Source organism: Tamandua tetradactyla, chromosome 21 (assembly GCF_023851605.1).
Source record: "Tamandua tetradactyla isolate mTamTet1 chromosome 21, mTamTet1.pri, whole genome shotgun sequence".
NCBI lineage: Eukaryota > Metazoa > Chordata > Mammalia > Pilosa > Myrmecophagidae > Tamandua > Tamandua tetradactyla.
In genome coordinates this window covers 16,723,088-16,748,876 of record NC_135347.1, presented here as the reverse complement: position 1 = coordinate 16,748,876, position 25,789 = coordinate 16,723,088, and the positions used below count along the sequence as shown (strand labels likewise).

Genomic DNA, 25,789 nt, shown 5'->3' with positions numbered 1-25,789 from the left:
GGCTATGTTTGTTCTTTTTAGCTCTACTCTTTCTTTTTCTCAGCCTGAATCATTTTCGTTTTCTTGTCTTTGAGTTTATGGATTCTTTCTTCTGCCATCTCCAATCTGTTGTTCACACTGTCTAGGGAATATTTCTTTTCAGATATTGTGTTCTTCAATGCAGGATTTTTCTGGAGACATTTCCTTGTTTTCCTCATATCCTTTAGTTCTTCTCTGTATTTTCATTTATCTCCTGGAATATATTTGAGGATCATTATTTCAAATCTCTGTCAGAGAAGTCCAAAGTCTGGTCCTCTTCATTGTCGATTTCTGGATTTTACTCTTATTCCTTTCAATCGACCATCATTTCCTCTTTCTTTGTCTTGTAATGTTTTGTTGTACAGTGTACATTTTAATATTTTCAAGTATTCACTGTGGAATTTAGTCACTGATCTTGCCCTGAAGTTTGTGTCCATCAGGTGTTATGGACAGATTTTCTTGAATGCCAGGAGCTTGTCAAAACAAATAAACCCAGGCCAAAAGCACCTCTCACTCTCTTTCTAATATTGGCTTTACTTAACTTTCCCAGTAAACTGATTAGTAGGAAGCAAATGGGAAGTTCAGAGTCCTCTGTCTTATATGAGTGTGGGTAGAGCTGGGGCTGGGAAGCTTGCTTCTTGGGCCTATGCTCCCTATAGGCCCAAGGGGTTCCCTGTTTACAGTCTACAGGCATTTGAATGAATGTTTCCTCCACTCTAGGAACACTTAACACCTCCTGGATGCTCTTTCATTGGCTTAGTACAGGCAGCCCTTTGCCCCTGGCCATTTCAGTTTTGTTTCTCACACAGTATCTGCTCTCTTCACCAGGCTTCTCTGCCAGCTACCCCAGTATGCACACAGGAGCCATTCTGTTTCCTCTGCAACAGGGCCAGGGCCCACAATGGGAGTACAGGCTGGCTCCATCCTGTGTTGTGGAGGGTTTGGAGAAGGGGCAAGTAAGCACACCAGGAGCTTCTTTGGCTTTTGAGGCTGTGTTTTCTTAATTCAGTACTTATCTGGTTAACACAGCCCTTTAACTGTTTGCCCTAGTTTTGAGGAAATTTATTATCTTTAAGTTAATTTCTTTGTTCCCTGTTTCCTAGTGGGAGTTGTAACAATGGCTGGCCTCAAAGCTGGCCCTCAGCTGTCTGAAGTAGCTGATCGAGGTAGAGATCTGGGATCAGACCACAGGTCCCTGGAGTTTGGAGGACTAGTTCTTAAAGCTGAGCCAGGAGCAGGAGCTTCAGTCCCCACTGCTGCCTGCTGCAGGGATGGGGAAGGGGGATGGTAGCCATTGCAGGGAGGGTGCAACTTGCCGGTGGTATTTATTGCTGTTTGCTAGCCTCTTCTCCATCTCCTCCGTGAATGATGCACAGTGTTCCCCTATACTCCAGAGATTCAAAATGGTTGATTCATGTAGTTCCTGCCAATTAAGTAGTTATTTTGGTATAGGGACTGATTGCTAGAGCTTCCTACTCTGCCTTCTTCCTTCCAGATTCTGTTAATCATATGTGTCTGGCCTTCTTGGATGATGGGGAAATGAAAAAAGTTAACTGCGAGTAATGTTAATTAGATTTATTTCTCAAAATCTCTTTAGTGATATATTCTACAACATTGAAGAAGACATGGTATAATTCAATATAGCCACCTTAGTTGGGTATGATATAAATATATAAAACTTTGAGTTGTCTAAAGAATGAAGTATAAAATTTTTTTTTTCCATTCCAAATCTCTTTTGTTGTCTGGTCCATGCTCTATTAAAAACATGCCGGGTAAATTGGAGTTGTGCTGTACCATGTTTTTGTAAGTTTAGATTTTTCATTTGGTAATCTCCAGCTTTATCATTGCTTGCATTTTGATTTCTGTCAGGAATCTCCCACTATGTTGGCATAAAATATATATATAGGAGGAAAACAATCTTAAGTTCAATTTGAGAGGAAGTAAATGACAAAGGTCTCAATTTTTTTAAATATTTTGAATATTTGTGTGGAAATAAGCAATAGTATATGAGAAATTCAGTTCAGCACCAGTTTAAGTTCTATTTAGGTTAGATTGAGAGTGTAGGAAGAGAAACAAACTGTACAGAAATAAAAAGACAGTATTTGATTTCTTACAAAATTATTGAGCTAATTTTTTTGTTTTGTTTTTTTAAACAGATGCTGCATATGACTTACCTTGCTCCAGTGAAGACCACTTGGTAGAACATGCTGAGGGACAGTCTGTGGCATTCAATGGACATTGCAAGTTCCCATTTTCATCCAGGGCCTTTTTGAGTTTCAAGTTTGACCATAATGCCATAATGAAAAATCTGGACCTTTGATAGCATCAAATGTATTATAGCAGTCCCAAGATCAGAGACTGTTGCATTTGAGTAGGTGTCTCTTCGAGCCTTACCTTTCTCAGGTGTTCTAAAGAAATGCAGGGAGGCAATGATGTTTCTGAAGAGGTCATTCTCTGTGCACAAGAAAGAGTGGAAAGAAAGAGAAGTTTGCACTGTAAATGCAGTTATAACCTTTTATACAGATGTACCTTTTCAGTGTTTGACTAGCTAGTTTTTTTTTTTCCTTTTTTTTGAGGGCATTCTTTTTGTGTGAGTGTGGATTTTATTTTGTATACTCAAGTCATCAAGTAGCCATGTTAATGGGTATGTGCATCTGCCCATTACAGTGATTGCAATAATAGTTTATGTATATTGAAATTCTTAGACTTAAAATGCACAATAATTAAAAGAACATAAGTGCTGAAATGTCACAGAAGTCAGATTTGCAGGTCATCTGCTTTGGTGGCATTTTCTACATTTCTCTGCTTCTAACCACTTAGGCTCTCTAATCCTCTGGAGTTTTGTTGAAAGGTTATATTTAGAGCCAGCGTCTGCAATATAATGTTCGTGTTCAGAATGAACTGTTAGCACTTCATTAAAGGACAAAGTCCACAGCTTGGAGAAAGAATAGGGCATTCGGGAATTGATACTGTAATTTTGAGTTGTGCTGCATGCAACTCATAAACCTGTGAGACTGCTGGAGAGAGGGTAGCAGAGAGCTCAGAGGCCAGGACCCAGCAGCTACTTTGGTTGTATCTTTACCATTCTGCCTCCAACCCTCTAGACTTTGTACAATGATTTTGTTCTTGTGAAAATTTTCTTCTATATTACAGCTATGTAAATATGTATGTAAAACCGATATTATTAGATTTTCATTACATCTCAGTGTTGATATGTACAAACTGATGTTATATTAGTTTCCAGTTTGTGGTTGTAGCAGAGACTGTCAAGCTTTTAAAATTGGCATAGTGAAGCTGCTAGATGATGGAGCAAGAGGGGAAATTATAAGCAATTTACCCAAATAAAAACAAAGTATTTCACTAGGGAGGGTTAGAACTCCAAAGTATCACACATTATTCACTCCTAGAAATGTATCTAGCTCCTTCTTGATTCTGAAATCCAAATAGGGGTGATAATGGCCATTTTAAGGATTTTAGTGATAATTGAGGACAATCACCAGGACTTTAAGGGGGCTTTAGTGTTTCGGTTGCCTCTAACTTCACTGAAGGTATTTCTTTCGGGGTGAGGGGGACTGTGTGCATATGTGTCTGTGTGTAACTGTCATGTGGGTTTTTAAATCTTTTTTAATGTGTGCTATCTAGAAAACATATCTCTGCTTGTAAACATGACAGTAGAAATCTTCATTCTGTATAGGTAGTGTATCTAATAAGGGCTCTCTTTAATCCAGTGGGACATAAAAAAGAAGGCACTATTATAAGGAATTCACTTGGTATTTGCTTTAGCTTTTAAATGGCTTGATTTTTAACGAGAAACTATTTATTAATGAAAGTATCACCCTCTTGGTGCTAAGCAGGAGAATTCATGGTTACACTCGAGTGTTTAGAATTAGGTTATCTAGAATCCTGCTCTTTTAATGTGACACATTTGTGAATTCTTCTGTGACCTTTTTTTTTTTTTTAAATGCATTAGATGATTGTGTTTGGAAGCATTTACTCTTGTTCTTTTCAGAAATACGACTGCTTTGCTTGGGTCTCCTTGAGCCATATTTATAGTTGGTCCCAGCATTACATATTTCTGTCAAATCATTAAGGGAGTGAAAACTTACTTTTGCCTAGCAGGTAAATCATTTTCTCTCATTTACTATAATCCAGAAACTATTTAATTTTAGTGTTTTGTATGTGTGTGTGTGTGTTTTCTTTTTAATTGAGTCCCTTTGGTCTGTCTTTCTGGTGCTTAAAGTTAAATTTTCAGCTCTCAATACTAGAGCAAAAGAGATTAGTTACCAGAAGTATGGCCTCTAATGGTGTTCAGCCTCTTCAAGAACCAACTGATTATCTCTTATCAATTACAGGTAGTTTGACTTTGGTTTAATGTTAATGCTGTTGTGCTGCTTCATTTAATGCACTGTGGAACAAAATAAGGGTATTGCTGGTATGGGGTTATGATAATTTTAGGCTTTTAGATCTCTTTACAGTTTGAGATTAAAAATACTAAAAGATGTGAGTGATGTGAATTAACTATGCAGAATTTGTATAAGTTGGATGTACTTATTTTACGTACGTCTGTACTTACTCCCTCAAACCTGCGTATTAGTTTCTCAGTGTTTACTTTGAGAAAGCAATGCTTAGCATAGAAACTGCATTTCTCCTTTGAGGAATTTTGGGATGGTTTGAGAAAATCAAGTGATTAAGGAGTGTGCTGTATAAGCAATAATTTCCTTTTACTGTGTGCTGCATTTTAAGAAGCTAGATGAGAAGTTGTGTTGGCTTCATTATGGTTTTTTTTTTTTTAATCTTTGAGAGAGAAATAGATCCTTGAATTTGCTTTTTAAATGTTCTCATGTTCCAACTTTATATATTCTAAGGTGCAGTGCACTGTGAATCTTTTATTTTTTTAAAAGTTTTAGGTGCTTTTATGTATAACTTTTATGATTTATAAAATGTTAGATGAATTGTTTTTATACTTAACCATTGTAATCTAAAGGGGTATGGTTTACATGTTTTTCACAAATTTATGTTAAGAAATAGCAAATGAATGGTTTTAGAATGTCAGTGCTGCTCCCCTGAGAAATGAGCATTTGAAGAGTTCTGAAGTCCCCAGTAGAACTCTTTTTTAGCATGGTTGAAATATAATTAACAATGCTTGAAAATTAAGTTGCATTTTTTTGTTAATATATAAAGGCAAGTCTCCTATGCTGTCAGAGGCATTGTGGTGACTGCTTGCTGCTTTGAGTTTTGGAGACCCTTATTTTTCTATTAAATATCAATTAGTATAAATAATGAAGATTTATAGTAAAGTTAATTTTATGGTGTAAGATTAGCAGTTGTTACTTTTCCTTTTAAGGCTTTATTAATTTGTGTGTAATGTAAAATAAAAACTTAAATCTAAGTGAATAAAATCCTTCCACCATAGGAATTAAAATCAACATGTTGTTTTCTCTAGAAAAGGTCAACTTTGAATGCATGTGTGCATTAAAAACATTTCATTACACTCTGTTCCCTCACTTATTTGTGTTTTTGCTCCCTAGCAGTTCGTTTGAATAGCAAGGAGCAAAGTCAGTTATAAAAACTAGACTTTTTGCCAAGTTCTATTTGTTACTATGATAATCTCTCTTGGCTTTTTATCTTGACTTTGTACCAGTGGCTCCCCTGCCTCCTGAGAAATTTTGTTTTTTTTTTGACAGAGAATGTCATATTCACTTGTTAAAATCTGTTGTGTTTCTGCATTTCTCTGAGGCAGTATTTTTCTTGTGTATTAATCATAGTTATAGTAAGATAAGATACATTAACATTTTTGTAACCGAAGAAAAATAAATGATACTTAGTCATTTTGACTTGGATTATTTTCTGGCCTAAGAGTAGGGGTTCGTATGTATTGTTGTAAATTTAGATTCATGATAAGATAAACATTATTTTGTCTGTTGGTATCCTTTACTTTAAGTACCTGGCCTGGGTAAATAGGTGTTAATAAAACAATTTTGTTAAAAACTTTATTTCTGATAGCTTAGAAAAGTCTAGCTAGAGTTTTGCATTTTGTGTTATGTTCTAAGACTTTAAAGAGCATTTGTATAGTTGTCAAAATTCTGAAACTTAGATTATGATGGGTTTGTCTTTAAAAAGAAAAATATATTTCTTCCTGAAATTGGGGTGCTCTTGAAGTCTGTACTCTTGAATTATAAAGATGGCAGATTATGGATGTGCAGTACAGTTTCTGTTCCATACTTTCAAAGCAGAGTTCTGGATTGCAATTTCAAAAAGTTATAGGCTATTATAGAACAAAAGAACAAAAGTGTCATGAAGGTAGAAGACAGCCTTAGTTGCTGGGCCAAAGAGAGTAGAAGAAAGACATTTAGGAAGGGCTTTCACTTCTTTAGTGCTATATGATGCACTAGGCTAGCAATGTGATCGTCACCTAGCCCAGGCATAGCCTAATGTACATGGCCTTTACCAAGCTTTTTTCTAAAACTGGATAAAGTTAATTTTTTCTAAGTATGGTTGCCAAGCAATCCAGTGAATCTAAAGTAATTTTTCTCACTTTAAAGACCAGTATTTGGGAATCTGTGCTTATCCTTAACAGCTGTTTTCCTATAGGAAGAAAACCCAGATTATTCACCCCCATGGTCAGGTGTGTACCTTTAGTTAATTTCATAGTGGTAGTTGCACATTTATCCTGAATGGTGATTAATTCCTTTTCATTTAGTTTCTTTGTGGATGAACAGTGTTTATTTTTACAATAGTAGTTTATAACTAGGGAAAGAGTAAAGCTAAAATCCTGTGTGGGAGTCAACATGGGGTTGACCTCCACTACCTTAGGTTGAACTTCAACATACATACAACGACATGAAGGAAAAGGCTGTGATAAAGTATGGAAATCTTCTCTCGAAATGTTCATAATTGAATCTTTAATCTAGATTTACAGATTAATGAAATCTCCAGAAAGAGATCTTATTTGTCTTGCATTTCCTGTGGTTAGCACAAGACTTGGCCTAGCTATGACAGCATCTTGAAAACATGACCTCAAAGGAATGAACCTTGATAAGGTGCTTTCAATGACTGCATAGTGTTGGTCAAGGGGAGGGGGGTTGAATGCAAGAAATCAATTGCCTATGATAATAACTTTGTCCCACATGGACACTCTGCTTAGTGAACTTAAGTCTTTAGTCTAGTAGAAGTCAGGCCCTTGAATTTATATTTGCTGGTTTTTGGTGGGTGGATCCTTTGAGGCAGTTAGGTATTTTTCCTTATTTCTGAAGAAATGAGTTGTTTTTTTTCTTTTAGTCTAACTAGCCAGAAAGGAGGCTGTTAAATACTCTCCCCACCCCCACCTCTTTTCTGGGATGAGTTTCTTGCTGCTTCTGTAGAAGAATTGCTCTTCTCTTTTTATTTGTGCTATATCACATGTGAGTCTGCCACCATAGGACTTTGCAAGCAGTGATTCTATGCTTTTCTCTTTGTGAAGATGATCTTATATAATAAGGCTGTTGGACTGCCAGCACATTGAAGGGGTATGGACAATTGAGTTCTTTTGAATCTCCCACTGCATGTAGCTGTAAAAGTGGTTTGGGAACAAAGAGAAAACTCCTCTGTGGTTCTAGGGTGAAATGGGCAGTGTTCTGTTGGTCCGTCCTCAGTCTTTGACAGATCTTAAGTAACATTCTTAAGAGAGCTGACTTTTTGAGATAGGATGTGGCATTTTTATTTAACCACTTTTAATTCAGAAATCTGAGATTCTAAAACTGTAGTTACATGGTGTGAGACATTTGGGACATAAATCTACATTGTTTACTCATTTCTCAAGCTTTAAGAAATTAGCTAGATGTTTAGAAAATGGTATCTTAGCTTTTGCTTTCGTGATATTTAGGAATAGATTATGTGGCAGAAAGAGAAAGCAAAATAAAGGTTTTCAACTCTGAATGAAATTTAGAAAGGTTAAGTATTTTGCAGCAGTTCAGTTGGTTAGAGGTGTTGATACTTTTGGAATAAAGTAGCAGTGGACCCATATTCTTCACATACTATACATACACTATGCACTGATGGAAGAGCACAGAAGACATATCTGTGAGAGTTTCTTTGTGTATTTCACTACTGTCCCAGGGCACTGCTATCTCTACTGTTCATTTTAGGTTTTTGTTTGGCTCTCTTAAAGGTAACCATTTAATTTCAAACGCAAGTGTCCAAAGAACTGAGTTTTTAATTTTGCTTTTTTGATGTTTAATTTAAAATTATGACAAGAAACAGCTAAACTGACTTTCATTTAGTACATAGTACAAGTTGTTTTCAGTAACAATTAGGGACGGAAAATATTTTTGAAAAGCCATGAATGATTTTGCTTAAACATGTATTTATAGATTTGCTTATAATTGTTTTCAAAGTTTGCTTGTTAATACATAAATAATTTTAAAAAATTATCTTTGATAAATATTGACTCACCCTAGATCTGTGTACAATTCAGACTAATGGAGATTTAAAACAATCTTATTTCTGAATAAAATAAATCAAATGGAATGATAATCTATGATTAGTTAATTTAATTGAAATCCTCTTATGTAAGTTTTTTTTTGGGGTGCATGGTCTGGGGATGGAATTTGGGTATCCTGTATAGAAGGCATTCTACCACTGAACCACCCATGCACCCAGGCCTTTTTTTTTTTTTTGCATGGGCAGGCACTGGGAACAAGGTTGTCTTTTAACTGACAAAAATGAGGCTTATTTTGAAAGGCAATAAGAATTAATTTCTTTTTCTACCTTGCCTATTTCCAAAACAGGTTCTGAAGTTGCTTTTATGTTGTGCTGTAATGTTCATGGAAGATAAGTGGTCTTAAGACACTTTTATTGGGCATTTTTAGTCCCAATAAAATTCTAAAGAAGATGAAGATATTGCTGTCATTTTAAGCAATTTATTTTATTTGGGACCTGAAAAGGTTGACAGAAAAAATTGATGAAATAATTTTACTAAATATGATGTTCAGTTGAGAAAACTGGACTTAACAGTAAATGTGGTGACTGAATAGATTTATAGACTTTATTTCTTCAGCAGTCATTTTTGTTTTGTGTGAAATTAACATTTAATTCTTGTCTGAATTACAGCAGACATTTCAGTATTCGGAGAAAGACTCATATAAGTAAGTATTTAAGTGATTCTGCAGTGAAATTCTAGGTGCTGTTTTTGGTTTATTGTCAAGCATTTAGGAAGAACAAATAAGAAACACAGAAATATGTTGGGTTTATGTTATAGGAATTGATACCTTTAGAGTAGATTTATTGTGTTTCTGGATTTATTACATTTTGGCCAACAGTAGCTTTGCCTCTTTCCCTGAGTGTTAATGAAAGGATAAGGACTGATTTTCAGTTATTTATATTGGGTGTGACTATCAAAAATAAAGAATTTCTAGTGATTCATGTTTACGAATTGGAATTTAAATGTTTGCAGGGTTAATGCACTTCCAAAGAAGACTAGAAGTGCCAGCTGTACTCTTCACTGAGAAAATGAACAAAGTCTTATGTCTTAACTAAAGTTATTATACTAAAGCTTTTAAAATGTTTTTTTAATATAAGTAACATCAATTTAGAAATTAAAGCTTTTTAATCTTATAAAATACATGGAAGGTTTCCTTTGTCTTTTGAAAGATTTTTACAGTTGATTGTTCAAATATTGGCTTTCTGTAAAGACAGTGTTAAATTTAGACTGTAATGCAAAAAAAAAAATCAATAAAATTTGCTGCTTGGCAGTTTTAAACTGTTTTCTGCTACTGTTACTTGTTCCAAATATGGGTCCTAGGTTGCTCATAGTTTGGATGCCATCTTTTGGACCAGAACAGAAAAATAACCAACAAACAAGTATGAACAAAATTTGTTTATATAATAGGAAGAAATTTAAAGGTAGTGAGTCTCAGCAAAATTGAAAATAAAGAAGTGGTATGTACACTATCTCAAAAATTGAATGGTTGTTGCTTTAGAGCAAGATTATAGAGGAGTACTTGAGATGCGAGTTAATTTATAAGATAGGTAAAATCTAGTAATTCTTAAATTTGTGGCAAAATCCTCAACAAGTACTGTAAACTGAATCCAGTACCACAGCAAAAGGATTATAAATCATGACCAGGTGGGATTCATCCCAGGAAGGCAAGGGTGGTTCACTGTAAGAAAATCAATAAATGTTATTGTGGTAGGTTGAATTATGCACATCAACAAATGTTCTTAATCTTATTCTGCATCCCTGTGGATGTGAACCCTTTGCAAGTAGAACCTTTTGAAGTTAGAAATTGCCGAAGGAGGGTGGGCCCTAGTTAGATTACTGGAGGCCTTATAAATAGAACCTGGAGGTCACAGAAGCTGCTGTCATTTGACAGCAGAAATATAAGCCCAGGAACCTCAGGGATTACTGGCAGCCAACAACTGAATGCTATTCTTTGGGGAGAACACAAGCCTTGCTGATATGTTAATTTTGGATTTCTTCTATTCTCAAAACCATGAGCTGGGGCGGGCTGTGATGGCTCAGCAGGTAGAGTTCTCACCTGTCATGCCAGAGACCCTGGTTCAATTCCCAGTGCCTGCCCATGTGGAGGAAAAAAAAAAAACAAAAAAAAACCCATGAGCCAATTAATTCCTATTGTTTGTCAATCCTGTGTGTGGTATTTGTCATAGGAGCCTGGCAAACTAAAACAGTAATATACCACATAAACCAAATGAGTCAGGAAAACATACGGTATTTCTTCAAGTGATGAAGAAAAGGCTTCTTGACAAAAACCCTCATAAAACTAGGAATATGAGGAAACTTACTCAACATGAGAAAGGGCATAAATGAAAAGCCCAAAGCTAATGATGTCACATTCAACAGTTTCCCCCTAAGATAAGGAACAAGCCAAAGATGCCCACTTTCACCTGTGCTATTCATCCTTGCCCTAGAAGTGCTAGCCAGAACAATATGACTAGAAAAAGAAAAGGCATGAAAATTGTAAAGGAAGAAGTAAAACTTTTCCTATTCACAGATGGTATTCTATATATATAGGAAATCCTGAAGAGTCGATAAAGCTACTAGAATAAGTGAGTCAGCAAAGTGGAGGGGTTCAGTTTCAAGATCAGCACACAAAAGTCAGTGGTGTTTCTAGATACCAGCCATGAACAATCCGAAAAGGAAATCAAGAAAGCAATTCCATTTACCATAGCAATTAAAAGAATCAAATATTTAGGAATAAGTTTAAGGACATGAAAGACTTGTACACATAAAAAACTAGTGTTGCTACCTTAATACTTACATAAGTGGAAAGATAGCCCATGCTCTTGCAGTGGAAGACTATTAAGATGTCAGTACTACCCAAAGTGATACACAGCCTCGATGCAATCTTAATAAAAGTTCTAACAACCTTCCTTACAGAAATGGAAAAGCTAATCCTCAAATTTATATGGAAGGCAAGAGGTCCCAAAATAGTCAAAACCATCTTGAGAAAGAACAAAGTTGCAAGACTCATACTTCCTGATTTCAGAACTTACTATAAATCTTCAGTAATCAAAACAGTATGGTACTGGCACAAGGACAGACATATAAACTGATGGAATAGCATTGAGAGTTCAGATACGACCCCATACATCTGTGGCTAATTGATTTTTGGCAAGGGTGCCAAGTCCACTCAATTGTGAAGGAGTAATCTCTTCAGTAGTAGGTGCTGGGAAAACTGGCTATCCACATGCAAAAGAATTCAAGTGTTCCCCTACCTCACAAATTCAAAATGGGTTGAAGACCTGAATATAAGAGGTAAAACTTAGAAAACTCCTAGAAGAAAATACTGGATAATGTCTTCAGCACATTTTATTAGGCAATATTTAGGCCTACACTGAAAGCTTGAGTAAGCAACAAAAAGGATAAATAAATTGGACCTCATCAAAATTAAAGGCTTTTTTGCATCAAGACATTATAAAGAAAGTGAAAAGACAACCTACAAAATGGAAGATTTTGAAACCATTTATCTGGCAAGTTTTTAATATCCAGAATATATAAAGAACTACAATTCAACAAAAAGACAACTCAGTTAAAAAAAATAGGCAAAGACTTTTAATAGTCATTTCTCAAAGAAGATATGAAATGGTCAGCAAGCATATGGAAAGATGCTAAATTATTAGTCCATTAGCAAAATGTGAGTCAAAACCAATGAGATACTATCTCATGCCCACTAGGATGGCTTTAAAGAAAGATAGTGTTGGGGGATGTGAAGAAATAGGAACCCATGGAGGGACTGTAAAATGGGGCAGAACAGTTTGGCATTTCTTGAAAAAAGTTAAACATAGAACTACCATATGACTCAGCAATCCCACCTCTGGGTATATACCCAAAACTACTGAAAGCAAGGACTTGGACAGATATTTGTACACCAATGTTTATAACACATTGTTCACGATAGCCAAAAGGTGGAATGGAAGCAATCCAAGTGTCCATCAAAAAACAAATGGGTAAAAAAAATGTGGTTAAAACATGTAATGGAATATTATTCAGTCATAAAAATGAAGTTTTGAAACATGGTACAAACACAGATGAACCTTGAAGACATCATGTTGACTGAAATAAGCCAAGCATAAACGGACAAATATTGTATGATTGCACTTGTATGGAATAACTAGAATATGCAAATTCAGAGAGTTAAAAATAAAGTTGCAGTTTACCAGGAGCAGGGATGGGGAATGGAGTTAGTGTTTCTTAGGTATTACATTTCGGTTTGGGGTGATGGAAAAGTTTTGGTAGTGGATGGTGGTACTGGCACTACTATGTTGTGAATAATTAAAATCACTGAATTGTATATTTAAAAGTGGTTAAAATTGGAAACTATATATGTTAGCACAGTAATTAAAAAAAAATTGTGCTAGGATTAGGTACTAGTTTGGATTTCAGGGGAAGAAGAACTACATTCTCCTCCATTAGAGATTTGTTATATAATAGTAATTTTTACCTAAAAATAAAAGGACAGTGACCAAGGTATTCTGTCTCTACCACAGAGTACATATTGCAGTAATACTCCTTCTTAACAAATATGTTGCAGAGTTGCTTGCACTCCCAGTGTTTGTTTGGTTTTATTCTGTTTCACCAATTTTTAAAAAGGAGAAAAGATCCCTCCAATAGATAACTTACCATTTATGCCCATTTGTAGGAAAGCAACCAAATACAAACTGTTGATAAATGAGGTTTCTCTGGTATTGGCCATTTTGACTTAAGTAACTTACTTCTAGGCCCCTCCTTGACTAGGGCTCCTGATCTAATGCGAAGCATAAAGGTTTGATATTTACATGTAGTTACAAATAGTTCTACGGAAGAACAGCTTTATCCTTTCAACCAAACACAAAGTACATCATGGCATTAGAAATATTTATTGAGAATATAAGAATGTTTGTAAAATATTATAAATGTCTCTGTATAAATAAATGAAGTTTTCTTTTAAACAATTCTATATCAAATAACACAGCTATTTTACAGCAGCTAAAACTAAATGCATCTGGAAACATTTAAAGCATACAAGTGAAGAATCTTAAAAACTACAAGATATAGCAAATACAGTGCTGAGTGGCAGCTTTTAAAACAGTAAAACAATACTGACAAATGCAAACTTAGTCACATGTGCTTTAATAACTGACAGTACATTCAAGCAGATTTTTCTAATATTCAAGTGGTATAAAAGTAGCACATTGTCAAATTGTAGGAAACCTAAATCTCATGCAAAGAAAATAAGTTGACAAAATATTCTAAAACTGATTAGAAATAGAAAAGTGAATTGTTTCCTTATCTTTATATTAAGTCAAAAGCAGTTTATTAGGGGTGCTTATTCACTGGGCAATTCTGCCTTGAGCACTATAACTGAATCTATGAGTTCTACAAAAAAGAACATTTTTTTCCCCATGGATTTGATTTGCAAAAAGTGCAGAAGTAGACAGTAGGGCAAGAACAATTAGAGTATTAGTATGAATGTAGGAGAATGTTGTATGTAGCTTTTGTTGTGTTCTGCTGAACTTATGTTTTAGATGATTAATGGACGAATGCTTTGTTGTTAACCTGAGCATAGGAAATCAAGTACTCTTAGCCAAGGATGTGGTTATTTGGTGACAGTTGCTGTTACTGGGTTGGAGTGATTTACTTTTTTCTTGGTCACATATAAAATCTCACTCAAATGCCATGTGATAGAGAATTTATCCAATATCTGTTTTAACCAAAAATGTAATACAAAAATGTAATGCTCATCTGCTTGTGAAACTTCATAAATACTAGCAAAACAAGAATGCATGAACAGCTGCTGATCAACTTGCATACTTTTCCATTTGCTTGTATTTTAACAGGTGCTGAGTGCTCTGTGGTACTACCAGGCCAGTATTACATGTTGTGTAGTTCTTACTGAGCCACTAAGTCTTATATCTCTTAGTGAATGCAAGTACATTTAATTAGACAGTAGCATCAAGTGTGTGAAACAGGGGTTCTTCAGAAGGCCACAGGTTTAGAGCTAACTTTAAGTCTATTTAAACACAAGGTTTCAATCAACTGGAGTAAGATTTTGGTACATTTCAATTAAGAACTGCTCTTCAGGAAAGGCAAAATTTTTCTTTTGTAATAAGTTAATGCTTTTATAAAGTAGTATCCAAGTACCCAGAGTAGAGAATTTGCAAGCCTCAGTGAAAGGTGGTGATTATATCGTGTTTTGTAAAATACGCTGTTCCACTGGGTACATAGAAAAAGAACTGCTGTATGAGCCCCCTACCCCCAACTTATTTTTTCCCCCTAATAGTATTCCATATAAAGCTGTCATCTGCCAGACAAATGAAAATGTTACTTGTGCAGCAGCATTCTCTTGCTTCTACAAAAAAAACCCTTGGGAAGCCTATAGTTACACCCTCATTAAGCTTCAGGTGCAGAAGTTTCAGCCAGAGAAATATTTCTTCACTTCTGGGCTCTGAAATCTTTTTCTAAAGCTCTGTTTTTTGCCTCGTGAAGTGGGCACAGCTGTTAACTAACTGAACATGATTTTTCCACTTTAATTTTTATATTTAGACTGGGTGGAGCAAACTCTCCATGAACTTATTTGCAAATGATTTAAAGCTTAATGGAATAGAGGACACTTTGAGAAGTGTTTAAAAGTTTTGGTGTTTTTTGTAGTTATGATGCCTTTTATCACTTCATTTAGAACATGAACATGTCAGCAGTAAACCCAAACTCTTGAGAGTTTTTAATTATGTGATTGATAGAATTAAAAAATAATTCCAGAATAATTTTTTAAGGTAATCAAAAACACCTTTAGTAGAGAAAAGGCAGCTCTCAAAGATTTTTGGGTTTTTTTGGCATGGGCAGGCACCGGGAATCAAACTTGGGTCTCCAGCATGGCAGGCAAGAACTCTGCCACTGTGCCATCATTGCCTGCCCTCTCAAAGGTTTTTAATCCATGCCAGGGATAGATAGTCCAGCCCCAGACAGGTAACTGTGGGGTATCCTTGCTTAATGTAATCTGTATTCAGCTAGGAACTAGGAAAATACTTTGAAACTTTTCTCAGATCTTACTGCCCCTGTCTTACCAGTTTTAAAGAAGCCTATAAACGCGTTTGAGGCTGCCTTTCTAGAGTGAATATTAGTGCTCTAATTTAAAATTCTCTGAGGTCTCTGTAAAATATTGCTGCGGGCTCTTCAGTAAAGAGAACATGCTTAACTGGCACTTAATATTCCAGTTTTGGGCATCATGGGTATTAACCTTCAGAAACCTGACATGCCAGCAGATGAAAGAGAATAAGAAACAGTTAATTGCCTCTGTTGGCAACAGTGAAACATCTGGGGTACACATGGGGATGAAACATTAGCGCCAGGGAGGGTGAGATATATCTCAGTTGTCTGATTACATAAGACATTTAATTATAAATAGTTTATGGAGCAAATCTCAAAGAAGGAGTCTCAGGACTACAAGTCCATGGCAGTTTTGGTAGCTGGAACACACGGAGTTTGACAGAACATCCAGTTCAGCTCAAAGGCGCAAGCAGTGGTAGCACTCCTGCTATGAATACGATCTCTTGCCTGTGACATTTTTCCAATTCAGTGTTGTTTGCCTCAATTCAATGGAACTCTGAACTGGGGTCCTTTTTTCCCATGCCCATTTCACCAAGATCCAAACTTTGAACAGAGAAGGTGATTGCCTAAAAGGGGTAACCACTGAGGAAATTGGAACAGAGTGATTAAAAATATGAAACTGAAGGTTTTTTAACCACGAACAAGTTAGAATCAAGTCATTGTTTACTCCTGAAGGAGATGTTAATGTAAACCAGGTCCTGTTTAGAGAAAAATTCAGGGAAAGCAAGGTTAATAGAAAAAAAAAGTTAACCCAGGCACCTGTAATCCTTTATCTAATAAATATTCCACAGTTAGATTAATCATGTGCCTGGTGGTTCAACTTCAACAGAGATTGTTTCTTAGGAAGGATTTAAAAGATGCAAGGAAAGGAAATAAACCATTTTATAAGTTCTTTTATTCTACACATTTATGAAGATAACATTTTTGCTTGGGAAATAGTTTTCACCCAATCACCACATATTTTAAAGTATTATGTTGAAGTATAAACTCAAAATAAGCCAGGTAGGATCAGTAATACTGGGGGCCCATAATGGAGGAGCTGAGATGTCTCATCTGGAGGAATTACATGACCCTAAAAGTGTGGGTTTTGTGTTTTAACTTGGAGCAAGCATTATTGCCAGAAGTCAGCAAGCAGGATTTTATTCCTGCTTTAGCTACATTTTTCAATGCCTTATTGAAAATGAAAATTACCTGTTTTAAGGCCTGTTCATTAAAGTGAGAGCTATCCATAGTTCACTACTATGCACATCTCTATTTGCTCAGGGGAGGATATTTCTCTAGGCAAGCTGAGAAAAATGGTGAAAACCATGATTTTACCAATTACACAACTTTTTTGTAATAATTTTTAACTAGAATATTTTCTTTTAAACAAATGCAAAATTATCCAGAGTAAAATTTGATTTAAAAAATTGCTTGCAAGGACCAATTTGACTAAATGATAAATGCAAACAAATGGGAGCCAGTGGGCATTTTGTAACAAAGTACCCAAAAGCTGGCCCTTCTACATGGTACCATTTAATTTTTTTTTTCGGAGACAGGGCAGCCTGTGATTACTTTTCAGATAGATCCGTGCTGCCCTGTCCCTCTTAGGTGGTGACTGGAATAAGCTCCCCATTGTACACGAGGCTCTGGAATTTGTATCACACTCTTGAAAACAGACCTTTAGTTCATGGACATGGGCACTTGAATGCACCTGTGTTTTTAGTTAACTGGCGTTTGGATACATTTTTTATAGGGGACAGTTCTGCAAGTAATCCTATAAAGTGTATCGTGTAGGGCAGCTACAGAAAAAGTGAAGGAAGGGAGGGATGAAATAGTGGAGTTCTAGTGAAGAAGGAACAATTTATTTTAAGATGGAAGACCTTTCTGAAAGAATTCAGGTACTTTGGTTATGTAAACCATCACCGTGTCTCTGGGTGGGGAATGGAGGCCTTAGCAACCATCCCCATTCCCTCCATGATGAAAGTAATGAATTATTGAACTGGGGGGTTGGTAGCAACCTTAAATAAGTGGGACAAGCTTTGCAAACACTTAGTGTCTGATAATGTACAGCTTCTTGCTCTTAGAGAAATAGAGACAGGTCCAAAGCTACTCATGGGGACCAGTTTTGATTCCATACAGAAGAGAAATTATGTCTAGCTGGGGTGGGGTGGAGAGCTAAAAATGCTTCTCTGCTTTTGAAGAAACCCATGATAAAATTTTAGTCCTATTATACCTTTCAGTAGGATTCTCAGCTCTAATTGTTAATAAGGTTTGCATTGAGAAGAAAAAATTCCAGAGTCAAAGGAGAGCTCCCTGCTTGGCTCCTGCCTCCAATGTGAAAGGTGAAGAAAATTTTTATTCTCTCAATACAGAATTGTATTTTTATTCTATGAGTACACAATTCTGGCGTTGCCTTACTTAAAACTTCAGTGTATCTGGAAATCTAATTGACACCTGTGTACCATCTTCTTGTAATCTTTAACTCCATGGTAGAGCCTTCTGAGTGATAACCTGTATTTTGGAGTTGATAATGGGATTTGAAAACCAGTCTTGTTGAAATAAACAAACCAGCAGTTCTACATGTTGGACACTACCCTCTTTCCTACCAGTTTTTCATTTTCTTCTAAAGGAGAAGAGGGGAAACTGGATGCATACGAGAAGCCCATTGTTTACCAAAAAGAGATGAAAAGAATGGAAAACCCTATAAAGCATATGACTAGAATCCCATTGATGCACAACCTCCAGAACTTAGAGAAAAGGTTAGAGGATGACAAAGTGAGCGCTAGGAGCAGAAGCAAGGTACTGCTTGAGCATGGCACATGGTATATATTTACCATCATGAGCCTGGGAGGGGAGGAACAGGATCCCCTCCGGAAATAGTCCATATGATATCACCAGGCATATTCTCCCAAGGGCTGAGGCTCTAGCATGCCATTTTCCAAGTGCTGACCTGTCTGCCAATCTTCCCTTTATTGGTTTTTCCAACAGGTACTTTGTCCCCCAGGGCCCTCCTCTCCTCAGTGGCCTGCTGTAGTTTAGCTTCCATGAGCAGAATTTTGGTGACGGCAGATCTTATTAAAGTGAAGTTTCATTGGTGTGTGGCCTTGAATTCTCCTCCTCCAACAGAGCTATTCTTTGCTTGAGCATCCGTACTTGGGTCTCATGTCTCTCCACCATGGCCATCATCTGAGACTCCAACTTCTTCAGTTTGTTTTGATGCTTCTTCTTTGCTTTCTCATAGGCAGCCACTAAGTTGCTATGTGAGAAGAGGATGAAATCAGAATGAAGATACAACCTAAGCAGTATCGAGGCACATGCTGTCCTGTCCCATTAGGTGACTGGGTAGTAAGAATCACTCAACTTAGACTCTTCGGTAATGAATATGAAATCAAGTAGTTAAAAGAAGTATAGCACCGGTGTTTCAACACTCAGGGCCAGGCCATTTCAATCTATTGGCTTAATTATGATTAATTCAGCCCAACTGCTAGAAGCTTGTGACTCCAACACTTCTGGAGGAGTTCTGAAAGGAGTGAAAGCCAACAATCCAAACTAGCCAAACCCAAACTAGCCAAACCCAAATACCATAAGCATTATGGTACTTATCTCTGAATCCCAAATACTTGTTATTTAAATATAAATAGTATGCCTATTGTTTTATGCAAAAGATGGTCAAGTATAAGTTACAGGAGAGTATTCCTTAGGCTTTGCACTCTAAATGACTTCACCTATGATGAGGGCAGAGAGGCTCTCTCCCCACCTTACTGACTCGCTTTTATGCTTTTGGCTGGTGGGATTCAGAACGCTCAATTAGGCCATAAGCTAATGAGCAACTCCCAAAGTGTCATCTGATTCCCAAGACCATCTGATTAAGTCTGTGAAACCTTTTATTTTCAAATTATGCACCTTTATGAGGCCAGATATTCTAGATATATTTCAGCCAGAACAGGAGCAAATGTGAGAATCCAGCTGCCATCTATTTAACCAGACATTAAAAAGATTTGTAAAATTGTAAAAACAGTGCCACTCTTCTAATTTTTCTTTCTTTTTTTTTTTGGAGTGGAGGTTGGGTGGAAATGGTGGTTTTTAACCACTCCCCCCAATTCCATTTGTGTTACCATGTTGGGCTTATTATTTGTAAATGAATTTTAAAAATAAAAAATTTTACTCAGTTTTAGCTTCTAATGATAGATAGTAAAAAGATGTTTACGTGAACAAAAAGTTCTGAGGATCTCAAATTTTTATGAGTATGAAGTCTTGAGACACAAAATTTGAGACCACTGCCTTAGAGTATGTTCCACCAGATATTTACATGTTGATCAAGTAAAAGGTTATAGCTTATTCTGTTGAGAAAACATTCATTTAAACAAAGTTAAGCATTTTAAAATTGTACTTCTCAGGACCTTTACTATATGATATGTCAAGAGGTGACCATAATACGGATTTTCCAAATATATTTGGCCAAAGGGACCAACCCAACTTTTACCTTTGTACTATGGAACACCTTGGGAAATACTGTTCTAGGAAAAAACAGGCTAGGCTCTAAGAGGGGAAGGTGAGGAATCACCACTGTTGGTTTCTGGGAGTTGCGGACATTTTTAACCTGGCACAGTATCTAAGTGCAGACAGACATAAGTCAATATCACTTGGGGATCTACTCAGAGGGAGATTGTTACCTGTTGGCCCGTTTTAGGTCATTAACAAACTCAGCTGATTGCTGGTGTCGGATTTCACTGCTCTTGGTGAGTCTTTCCAAGGCACTCACCAGCTCTTGAACTCTGGCCTTCAACTTCTTTTCTCTATATCAAGGAGAGATGAAGCAAGCCATAAGTAATTTGAGATGATGGTGACCGGTTGGGTACTACTGCAGTGGTGGCAGAAAGTAGAGACGGTTCAGTTTGTCAAGTCAGAAGGCTGGTGGCTAATGAGAACTTCTGAGAAGATGATGGGATAGGAGAAGGTGAGTTCACCCCTACTCCATGGAACAACTAGCAGAACAACTGGGACAGCCATTCTAGGTTGCAAGACTCACCACTCTGAGGATGCCAATAGATTGAAAGTGAAAGGATAGAAAAAGATGTTCCATGCAAGCTGTAACTAAAAGAAAGCAGGAGTAACTATATTAATACCAGACAAAACAGTCTTTGAATATAAAGACATCATAAGAGACAAGGAAAGACACTACATATTAATAAAAGGGACAGTTCATCAAGAAGAAATAAGTCATAAATGTTTAGGCTTCTAATCAAGGAGCTCCAAAGTACATGAAGCAAACATTGGCAAAACTGAAGGGAGCAATATACGTTTCAATAATATAGGCGACTTCAATACACTACTCTCCTCAACAGACAGGAGAACCAGACAGGATCAACATAGAAATAGAGAACTCAAATGAGGTGATAAATGAATTCGACCTAACAAAGACATATATAAATTGTTAAGCCCCCAAACACCTGGATATACATTCTCTAGTGTGCTCATGTAGCTTCAGGATAGATCATATGCTGGGGCATGAAAGAGGTCCTGTTATTCAAAGGACTTTCTGATGGGACGAAGCTGAAAATCAATAACCACCAAAAAGAATCAGAACATATACAAATACATGGAGATTAAATAACAGTGTGTGTAAATAACAATTAGTGGGTCAAAGAAGAAACAGCTAGAGAAATAAGTAAATACTTGAAAATGAAAGAAAATGAGAATACAACATATCATAAATTATGGGATACAGCAAAGGCAGTGCTGAGTTGGAATTTTATTGCCCTTGTGCTGGTTTGAAATGATGTATAAACCTAGAAAAGCCATGTTTTAATCCTAATCCCATTTTGTAAAGGCAGCCGTTTCTTCTAATCCCTATTCAGCATTGTATGTTTGAAACTAATTAGATCATTTCCCTGGAGATGTGATGTACTCGAGAGTGGTTGTTATTTGAGTAGGTCTTGATTAGTTTCTGAAGTCCTATAAAACAGAAAACATTTTGGAGAAAGAGATTCAGAGAGAGCAGAGCAGAATGACATAGCCACAAGAAGCAGAGTCCACCAGCCAGTGACCTTGGGAGATAAAGAAGGAAAATACCTCCTGGGGAGCTTCATGAAACGGGAAGCCAGGAGAAGAAGCTAGCAGATGACGCTGTGTTCACCATGTGCCCTTCCAGATGAGAAAGCAACCCTGACTGTGTTCACCATGTGCCTTTCCAGAGGAGAGAGAAACTCTGACTGTGTTCACCACGTGCCCTTCCACTTGAGAGAGAAACCGTGAACTTCATCAGCCTTTTTGAACCAAGGTATCTTTTCCTGGATGCCTTAGATTGGACATTTCTATAGACTTGTTTTAATTGGGACATTTTCTCGGCCTTAAAAACTGTAAACTAGCAACCTAATGAATTCCCCTTTTTAAGAGCGATTCTGTTTCTGGCATATTGCATTCCAGCAGCTAGCAAACTGGAACACCCTAAATGCCTGTATTAAAAAAGGAGAAAGAACAAAAATCCAGGACTTAACTGCTTACCTGAAGGAAATACAGAAAGAACAGCAACCTAACCCCAAGGAAACAGAAGAGAAGAAATAAAGATGAAAGCAGAAATAAATGAATTAGGGAACAACAACAATAGAAAGAATCAATAAAACCAAAAGTTGGTTCTTTGAGAAAATCAATGAAATCTATGGCCCCTACCTAGGCTGACAAAGAAAAAAGGAGAAAGGGTGCAAATTAAAAAAAATCAGAAACGCAAGAGGGGTTGTTACCATGTACTCTGAAGAAATTAAAAAAACATCATAATAGAATACCATGAACAAACTATACACCAACAAACTAAACAACTTACATGCAATGGACAGATTCCTAGAAACAACCTACACTGACTCAAGAAGAAATATAAAATTTCAACAGACCAGTTAAGAGTAAAGAGATTCAATTAGTTACCAAATATCTTCCTATAAAGAAAGAAAAGCCCAGAGCCAGATGCTTTAGAGGGGAATTTTATCAAACATTCCAAGAAGAACTAACACCATTTCTTCTCAAACTCTTCTAAAATTTCGAGGAAAAAGGAATACCATGTAACTCATTTTATGAAGCTAAAATCACTCTAATAGCAAAACTTGGTAAAGATGCTATAAGACAGGAAAACTACAAGGCAATCTCCCTAATGAGTACAGTTGTAAAAATTCTCAACAAGATACAAGCAAATCTAATCCAATGACACATTAAAAGAATTATACAACACAACAAAGTCAGGTTTATATCAGGAATGCAAGGATGGTTCAACACAAAATAACTCAATGTAATACAGTACATTAACATCAAAAGGGAAAAATTATGTGATCATCTCGATTGATGCTGAAAAGGCATTTGACAAAATTCAACATCGTTTTCTGATAAAAACACTTCAAAAGATAGAAATTGAAGGAAACTTAATCTGATAGAGGGCATATATGGAAAAACCATAGCCAGCATAATATTCAATGGAGAGAGACTGAAAGCCTTCCTGCTAAGATCAGGAACGAGACAAGAATGCGCTCTGTCACCACTATTAGTCAACACTGTACATGAAGTTCTAGCTAGAGCAGTCAAGCAGGAAAAAGAAATAAAAGGCATCCAAATCAGAAAGGAAGAGGTAAAACTTTATCTGCAGATGACATGATACTATACTTGGAAAATCCTCAGATATCTATGACAAAGCTTTTTGAGCTAATAAATTCAACAAAATGGCAAGATACAAGTTTAATGTGCAAAATTCAGTAATATTTCTATACATAAGCAATGACCTGAGGAGACAAATACAGAAAATACTGCATTCAAAATAGCAACTAAAAGAATCCATGTATTTAGGAATAAATCAGGGATGTAAAGGACCTATAAACAGAAAACTATAAAACATTGCTAAAAAAAATCAAAGAAGAGCTAAATAGATGGAAAGACATTCCCTGCTCATGAATAGGAAGGTTAAATGTAGTTAAGATGTCAGTTCTACCTAAATTGATCTACAGATTCATCAAAATACCAATCAAAATCCCAACAACCACCTTTGAAGACTTGGAAAAACTAGTTATGAAATTCATTTGGAGGGGAAAGAGACCTTAAATAGCTAAAAATACCCTAAAAAAGAATGAAGTAGGAGGACTAACACATCCTGATTTTAAAGCTTATTGATAAAGTCACAGCTGTCAGAACAATGTGGTACTGACACAAAGTATTGGTCAATGGATTCAAAGTGAGAGTGTGGAGATAGACCAACAAATCTATGGTCAAATGATTTTTGACAAGGTCCCCAAATCCACTGAAGTGAGACAGAATGGTCTTTTCAATAAATTGGCATGAGAGAACTGGATACAGCCAAAAGAATGAAAGAGGAATCTTACCTTACACCCTACAAAACTTAACTCAAAGTTGATCAAAGACATAAGAGCCAGAGCACCCAAAGCATAAGCAATGAAAGAAAAAATAAATGAATGGGAACCCTCAAAATCAAACACATCTGTTCCTCAAAGAATTCTGTTAAAAAGGTGAAGAGGCAGCCAAGTCAATGGGAGAAAATATTTGAAAATCACAATTTGGTTAAAAGTTTGATAACCTGTATATGTAAAGAAATCATACAACGCAACCACAAAAGAACAAACAACCAAATTTTGAAGTGGGCTAAAGATATGAATAGGCATTTTTTTTTCTGAAGAGCAAATACAGATAGCTAAAAGGTAGTTGAAGAGATGCATATTTTCATTAGCAATAACAAATACAGATCAAGACTATAACAAGATATCTCCTCACACCTATAAGAATGGCTGCTATTAAACAAACAGAAAAGTACAAATGTTGGAGAGGATGTGGAGAAACTGAAGCACTTAATTGCTGCTGGTGTGAATGTATAATGGTACAGATGCTGTGGAAGACAGTTTGGCAGGTCCTTAGAAAACTACATACTGACTTGCCCTACAAACCTGGCAATACCTCTACTGGGTATATACCAAAAAGAGCTGAAATAGTGACAGATATTTGCACACAAATATTCATAGCAGCATTATTCACAGTTGTCAAAAGATGGAAACAATCCAAATGCCCATCAGCAGATGAGTGGATAAACAAAATGTGGTGTATACAATACAATTGGAATACTATGCAGCAGTAATATGAAATGAAGCCTATACCTGAAGCCTTTGAGGACATAATGCTGAGTGAAATAAGCCAGATACAAAAGAATAGATACTGTATGATTTCACTATTATGACCTTGGTAAAGGTAAACTCAGAGGCTTATAACGTAGAATATAGGAAACCTAAAGATACACAAAAGCTAAAGATGGCTGCAGGTTAGCTAATGAGCTTAAATGTGAGGGAATGGATAGGCGTGAAGGCACGTTAATGAGTTTCTATATAATATTGCAATATTGAAGGTGATCATGACTGAAAGGGGTTATATAGAGCTACGTATCCCACTGATTAACGCTACGAATATAAATATGTTCTTGCATAAACTACTTCAAAGGTATGAGTCTTATAAAAAGGGTCAATAATAAAGGGGTTTAGGAGAAAAACTATTACATACTATGGCCTATAACAGGAAGACAACAACAGTACCATAGCAGTATCAGGGGTAAATAAATGGTGGGGAAGGACAAGAGTTTTGGGGAGGTTTGGGTTTTCTATTTGGTGGTGTTTATCTGTTATTTTTAGAGAATGGAAAATGTCTAAAGTTGAGTGTTGATGAATGTAAGAACGTGAGACATGACATTATCCATGCTGCCAAATGGATGGAAGTGGCTGAAGAATACACTGACTGAAAAGTAGAATGGCAAGGATGGAGGTGGCCTAACGGTACAATGACTGAGAGAAGGAAAGGGGAACTGTGGTATATACATGTGGTAGTTAGATTCAGTTGTTAACTTGGCCAGGTGAAGGTACCTAGTTCTGTTGCTGTGGCCATGAGCCAGTGGTATGTGAACCTCATCTGTTGCTCATTACATCTGCAGTTGGCTAAGGCATCTGCAATGAATGATGTTTGATTTAACTGGCTGGTGCTTAAATGAGAGAGCTCAACGTAGCACAGCCCAAGCAGCTCAGCATACCTCATCTCAGCACACATAGCTCAGCCCAGGCCTTTGGAGATGCAGAAAGAAATCACCCCAGGGAAAGTTGTTGGAACCTAGAGGCCTGGAGAGAAGGCCAGTAGAGATCACCCTGTGCCTTCCCATGTAAGAAAGAACCTCAGTTGAAAGTTAGC

At 36.5% G+C, this 25,789-nt stretch overlaps 2 protein-coding genes across 16 annotated transcripts in view; one reads left to right on the top strand and one right to left on the bottom strand.

Moving 5' to 3' along the window:
* Positions 1–25,789, top strand: part of DCP2 (decapping mRNA 2) — a 118,325-nt gene that overhangs the window by 91,606 nt on the left and 930 nt on the right. For 5 of the 10 annotated variants that reach the window (XM_077138940.1, XM_077138938.1, XM_077138937.1 and 2 more), the window contains one exon: positions 2,175–25,023. In XM_077138940.1, coding sequence (XP_076995055.1) covers positions 2,175–2,338 — 164 coding nt within the window. In that variant the 3' untranslated portion in view covers positions 2,339–25,023. Of the gene's footprint in view, positions 1–2,174; positions 25,034–25,789 lie in introns of those variants that run through there. The other 5 variants (XR_013167017.1, XR_013167016.1, XR_013167018.1 and 2 more) reach the window with 5 other exon arrangements.
* The window catches only part of MCC (MCC regulator of Wnt signaling pathway), a 614,110-nt gene continuing 601,657 nt past the window's right edge, over positions 13,337–25,789 (bottom strand). For all 6 annotated transcript variants that reach the window (XM_077138931.1, XM_077138932.1, XM_077138933.1 and 3 more), the window contains 2 exons: positions 20,254–20,376; positions 13,337–18,836 (listed from right to left, as the gene is read on the bottom strand). In XM_077138931.1, coding sequence (XP_076995046.1) covers positions 18,656–18,836; positions 20,254–20,376 — 304 coding nt within the window. In that variant the 3' untranslated portion in view covers positions 13,337–18,655. The remainder of the gene's footprint in view (positions 18,837–20,253; positions 20,377–25,789) is intronic.